At 41.3% G+C, this 6,186-nt stretch overlaps 1 protein-coding gene across 1 annotated transcript; it reads left to right on the forward strand.

Moving 5' to 3' along the window:
- Positions 1-573: 573 nt before the first annotated feature.
- LOC147627293 (uncharacterized) lies at positions 574-4,698 on the forward strand. The gene is made up of 6 exons (XM_086815926.1): positions 574-1,332; positions 1,493-1,640; positions 1,761-2,210; positions 2,881-3,328; positions 3,442-3,523; positions 3,711-4,698. Exons 1-6 carry the CDS (start codon positions 760-762, stop codon positions 3,900-3,902), a joined length of 1,893 nt encoding a protein of 630 aa, XP_086672052.1. The 5' UTR covers positions 574-759; the 3' UTR covers positions 3,903-4,698.
- Positions 4,699-6,186: the final 1,488 nt, after the last annotated feature.

The following is a 6,186-nucleotide window of genomic DNA, read 5'->3' on the forward strand; positions in this document are numbered from 1 at the left end:
CCTTTTTTTTCACTCCTACCTCTTCATGCCCAATGCAAGGCCTCCATCTCTCTTCCTTGCCTCGCAGAGCACCTCCCGCATGCCTCTTCCTGACACGTCCCCCTGCCTACCTATGAGAGCTTGCCTCAGACCTATCAGAGCTTGCAAAAGACCCTCAAAGCAACCTTGTTCTGAAAAAAATCTCCACGGGCATTCATGCCGATCTAGAGTGTTTTTTTCGAGCACCGGATCGGACACAAAAAACTAAAGGCTTTGAGGAGCTATTTGTCACGTGGGGGGGCAATTTGAAAACAGGAAACGCGGTGAAGGCACACATCATACGCGGATTACACGTGCCAGGTGTCGAGAACTTAATCTGAGTGGCAGAAGCTGGCGACGGATAGGGACAGGGCACGTGTCCTCATATCCACTACGCAGGGCCAGCTTGGACGCGCCACGGGATGAAACGTGGCACTAGATTTTTCCTCTTTGAAGAATCGTTGACTCTTCGTGGGGCTATTGATGCGAATCAGGATTCAGAATAGCGGCTGCCAGCCTGGCACACCGCTGTCTTAGCAGTGGCAGTCAATCCTTATATATAGCTGGGACTTCTCCAAAAATCATAATGAGAACCAAAATCTTAATAGTATACCTTGCTATCAACTTGTTTTGATTAATGTCTAGAACCTGTTACCTCAGTTAGCTGTACTAATTAGCCGCTTCGGCAGTAACCCTCCTCGGTTATTAAGCATATAAGCTACCCGCTTATCAGCCCTAATTATGCCAAGCTTCAAGCAAAATGCTGAGCAGTGTAGTTCTGCAACCTCAGATCAAAGCCAGTACAATATCAAGCTTTCATCCTGCAATAATGGCCACCCTTTACCCTTCCGATTCTGGGAGGCTACAATTTACAATCAGCCCAGCACCAATCAGACGATGATTCCTGATCAGGAGAATCATCATGTCAAATGGCCAGCGCAAGATGTTGAATCGATGAATGGTAAAAAGGAGCTTGAGCTTCCATTTAATCTCAGCAGGAGGGCCATCCATACATCTGCAAACAAGGAGAATGTGAAGTTATGGTTGGAGTCCACAAGCCCAACTTCTGTACTGAACATTAACCATCAACATGGAGAGATTGATCCAGTACCCATACCATCTCCTATCTGCAGTCCATCACCTTCTTCACCCATTTCTTCCCCTCGCCCTTTACCACTAAAACCTAAACCAGAAGCTTTAGCACTCAAGATTAATCAGCTTAATCCCTGTAACAATTTCACTTATCAAAGCAATTTGGACGCTCAGGCCTCCGGCAGCAAAAGAGACGAAGGCTCTACTAGCAAAAGACATGGGGTAATTACGCCTTCCTTTGTAACCATACTGAAATTATAAGATTATGTTGCAACCAAATTATTTTCTAATCAAGACCTTAATCAACACAGTTCTCTTGTATTGTCTTCTGTGCAATTGAGCACCATAATCAAGATAAACCTTGTGATTGCATTTGTTACAGAAAGACGGTGTGTCTGAGGCACCTCCGGATAGCCCTACTGGAAGCTCATTTTCTTCGGGCTCAGAGGGAGGTCTTCTAGCTCTTCTTGCCAGCAAGCTTTTCTCCTATAACAGAGAGAATAGCAGGGGGTCCTCCCGCTATGCAAGAGGTTGGTCATACATACATATCTCATTGCATACACTTCACAATGATTTCCACACTTAATTTGCTAGCACTTATCAACAACATTATCAAATAATGTTATATGTTAAATTTTGTGTGTTTACAGAGAGGTCAGGGCCCATTGATGATAAGCATGTGATGGAGGATAGGGGCAGGAAGCCGTCTGTGGAAGAGATTCATATATTTCAACATCACCCTGAACCAATGGACAACAACAATGGCCTTCACAGGACAATATCAGAAGCAGCTTCAGAGCTCTCCTTGGGGTCTGCAAATGGGAGGACCCTGAGCATGGAATTTGATGCCATGCTTGCGGCCGCAGTTGCCATGGGTACATGGCAAGCTACCAACACCCCTAGCAGTCTTGAAGACACCATTTACAGTGGAGATCACCAGCAGCAACAGTTGCCTGAGATTCAAGAAGATCACTTTCTGAGAAACAATCAGTATAATTATCCAAACTTCAGAGCTTTTGTGAGAGTTGGAGATAGGAGGCCAGCAACTACTGATGATGACGTTAGTAGGATGACTAATGCTCTGACGGTGATGAGGGAAGGTCAGAACATTTTCTAACCTTTGTACAAGGTTTTACCTAGTATGAATGATTCATAAGGTGTTTGAGTGTTCGGATTAAGTAACAAACTGCTACATGATTAGTTCACTCAATGTAGAGTCAACTTGGCAGGCTAATTTTATCAAGGCAAAGTGTGGTGAGAGCTGAGAAGTATATGTATGCATATATGTGTGCATATGCATGCATATACATACACATACATACGCATTAACGAACATACATGTATGTGTGCGCGTGTGTGTGTGTATATATATACGTACATATATACATACATATGTATATGTAAACACATACATATGTATATGTACGCATATACATATGCATATACATATTCATTTACATCTGCATATTCCTAGACATACACATTATCACACACACCTACACATATGTATATGTAACCACATACATATGTATATGTACACATACATATGCATGTGCATATACATTTACGTATGCATATACATGTTCATTTACATCTGCATATTCCTAGACATAAACATTATCACACACTGTGACACCTACACATACACAACACAGACCTGTGTGAGGCCAGGCGCATGTGCACACTTGTGCTCAAGCTGAGAGAGAGAGAGAGAGAGAGAGAGAGAGAGAGAGCGAGCTAAATAGGAGGTGATGATTGTTGTGTGTGCAGGTGGGGAGATTGAGGATGTGGATTTCAACAGAATTTCAGAGATGCTTCTGTCGTCCCGGAGCTCGAGCCATGGTAGCAGGAGTGCAGAATCAGAAGAAAACAACAATATGCAGATTGTGCCCACAACTGTAATGAGATCAGCTCAATCACCAGAATCTGCTGGATATGCCATGAACATCACCAACAACAACAACAACACAGGGCTGTCACACACATATCCTTCCAATGGAGAGAGCCTTGCAATGGTGTTAGGCGCTGATGATCATAATAACAGCAGGCCATCCCTTCCCTCTGTATTCAACTCCTCAACTAGCAGTTCCATTAAGGATAAAAGTGGTGTCCCCATTACCAATCCAGCAAGACAAGCTCTGGAGAAAGTGAGAAGAGACAAGGTCCTTGCGCAAGCCTTTGCCTACCAGGAGGCAAAGAATTCCAAAAATAGGAACCGGTATGTTTAAATTGAACACCAAATTCTCACATTTTACACTAGGTGTGGGTAACGTACTAACGACTCGATACGCAGATTCCAAGACTGATCTTAGCAGCGTGTTATGAGTGCAGCTATAGAAGAGAAGAGTCCAAAATAAATGCTTGGGAGAACCAGCAAAGGATCAAAGCAAGCGTTAGTATGAAGAAAGTGGAGGTGAGTGCGTTGATTAAATAAGCACACTCAATAAATCAAATGATTTTTTCATGTGGGTTATAAGTAAGTAATAATCAATCACTCAATTAATCAAATGAGTGTTGTATACATGTGCTTAGATTTCATTGGAAAAAAGCTTGGATTTCTTTTGGATTGGACTTATTATTGTGCTATGTACGAATGCTAGATGAAATTGGAAGAGAAAAGGGCAAAGTCGTTCGAGAAGATGCAGAACAAGATTGCCTTAGCACATAAGAAGGCGGAGCAAAAGAAGGCTTCTGCGGAGGCAATGCGAGCTGCCAAAACAATCAAAGTGGCAGAGGTCGCCAATAACATCAGAAGAACTGGCAAAGTTCCAAGTGGTTGCCTTCCTTTCTAGATAGAGTTTACCCCCCCCCCCCCCCCCCCCCCCCCCCCCCCCCCCAAAAAAAAAGCCTACCTTATTTGAGATTATTATTATTATTATTATTTTTGCAAAGAGGTCCTAGGTTCCATCCTTACCACTCGGTGAGGTAGCTTTTTTTGCAAGAGGTCCTAGGTTCCATCCTTGCCACCCCCACTCACTCGGTGAGCTGCCCGGCCCCTCTTGTTGTAACTCTTAACAAAAAAATAAAATTAAAAAAATAGCTAGCTAATTACTGATGAACCACAAATGCTTCCAAGGCTAGGCCTAGTGATGAAGGGAATTGGTCTATTCAATTGTTGTGTACATTAGAGTGATACAACTATTTCGATTATTAAATCATTGAAGCAACGATTATACTTTCTCGAAACTTTCTTGAAAATACTACGAAGAGTTGCATATGAGCAATTACAATTCCAAACAAAAGAATAGACTTACATGTATACAAAAAAACAATTCTATTCTTTTTGTTTCTAATGTGAAGGTTGAAGGTGCTAGAATTATATGCCATCACTTTCCACTATGAGAGTGGGTAGATTTGAACCTTATACCTTCCTTTCGAGAGTTAAGGGCGTTACCACTACACTAAAACCCAAAGAGGCAAATCTCTACCTTGAAGCAAAAGAGAGTTACCTTTAAGCAATTATACTTCAAAACAATAAAGACTCTTGGCATGTATATGAACAAAACAATTATATTTCTAAAAGGCAATTGGGCAAAGCCCAATTATAAGTGTAAGGCCACTTTTGATAACACAATCAACTATTGAGCTCAAGCTTCTATTCAGTCTTGTTGAGTTGCTTACGTGCATGTGTGAGTGCTTGAGTGTGTGTGTGTGTACTTGAGGTAAGCTTTCTTGATTCTTGCTTGTGATTAGCTAGATGTGGAGTGTGATTGAGAGAGAGAGACGAGAGAAGTCTTGCTAGGTTCTCCCTCATGAGTGATTAGATTACAGAGTTCTAACCATTAGATTGATAGTGCTTGAGGGTTTGAAACCCCTTGAGGCTTCCATTCCCGTGATCAATGTGCTTTCACACTCGATGGGTTTTACTCCTTGGTGTAGATGGCGACAATTTTCCAACTTAGCCTCCTTAGGCATTTGTGCATCCTGTATACATTAGGGCCAAAAATGAAAAAAAAGGGCCATGTAAGGATTGGATTAACTTTCTTAATCAAAGTGATCTAACTAAAATAGTAGAGACAAATAGCTATATTAAATGCGTCTCTCTTACCTATATTTAGAGGAGAGTGTCTTTAATATGCTATAGTCTTTAATTCACCTATCCTTTTGGCAGCCCTCTTACCTACTTTAGTACACGTTTTCTAAAATAAGCTAATTTCAAATATTTGAATACATAACATACTTCTCTCTTCCATAGGATATGACGTGCGTTTTTCCCTCTCTTTTCTTTCTTTTTTTCTCTCTCCGCCATGTCTTGCTTTCTCTTTGGATCATTTTCATTTCTATGGCGACTCCAAGAGTTGATCCACACTTAAAGAAAATACACCATATCAACTTAGTACTCGACAAAGAATATTGCATGTGGCGAAGTATTCATCACAAATCTCTACATGATGAGGCTAAAGCTCAAACTCTATAGGATGAGGCTGAAGCTCAAAGGCTACATGCAGAAGGAAAGAAGCATGTAGATTTGTGGGTTCAAAGAGGTCTATACCCTCTTTACCCATCAACTGGTAAGCCTCCATCATTTAGCACCTTGCATGATCTTATTCAATTCATTGGGGATGGTAGAGAAGGCTTGCTTGGATGTTGCTCAAGATTGAATAATCAAGCTACTATTTTCCATTATCAACACATAAATATGGCTAAAACTATGCTTGGTGTGTACAAGCAATCTGTTAAAGGACTAGAGGACATTGTGATCTCACAAACTCAACGTGTAAATGAGTTAGAAAGGCTACTTCAGTAGTCATCTCAAGAAGAGGTAATAGAGCTTAGACAAACTAACAAAAAATTGGAGGAACAAGCTGGAAAAAGCACTCCAAAAAAACCCAACTAAAACGCACTCCTTTTGGGTTAAGAGTGAGATCTAGATAGTTTAAGAGTGTTTCATGCCTACTAGTAGCCACACATGGGAGTGCTAAGAAGGAATGGATAAGGCTTGCTCGAAGTTACATGAATAGTGTGGGAGGTTTCCGCTTGGATAATCCTCTAGATAGAATTTCTATGATTAAGTCTTCTATCAAAAACAATGATATGATTGAAATGCTCAAGTTCTTGCAATGTGCAGTGCTTCAA

The sequence above is a fragment of the Cibotium barometz genome, chromosome 21 (genome assembly GCF_041138505.1).
Source record: "Cibotium barometz isolate CiBa-2024 chromosome 21, ASM4113850v1, whole genome shotgun sequence".
Taxonomy (NCBI): Eukaryota; Viridiplantae; Streptophyta; class Polypodiopsida; order Cyatheales; family Cibotiaceae; genus Cibotium; species Cibotium barometz.

Bases quoted from the DNA above. Each gene is read 5' to 3' on its own strand.
- LOC147627293 (XM_086815926.1), top strand. From the start codon at position 760: ATGCCAAGCTTCAAGCAAAATGCTGAGCAGTGTAGTTCTGCAACCTCA. The intron at 1,641-1,760 runs GTTGGTCATACA...GTGTGTTTACAG, and splicing joins GTCCTCCCGCTATGCAAGAG to AGAGGTCAGGGCCCATTGAT. The intron at 2,211-2,880 runs GTCAGAACATTT...TTGTGTGTGCAG, and splicing joins TCTGACGGTGATGAGGGAAG to GTGGGGAGATTGAGGATGTG.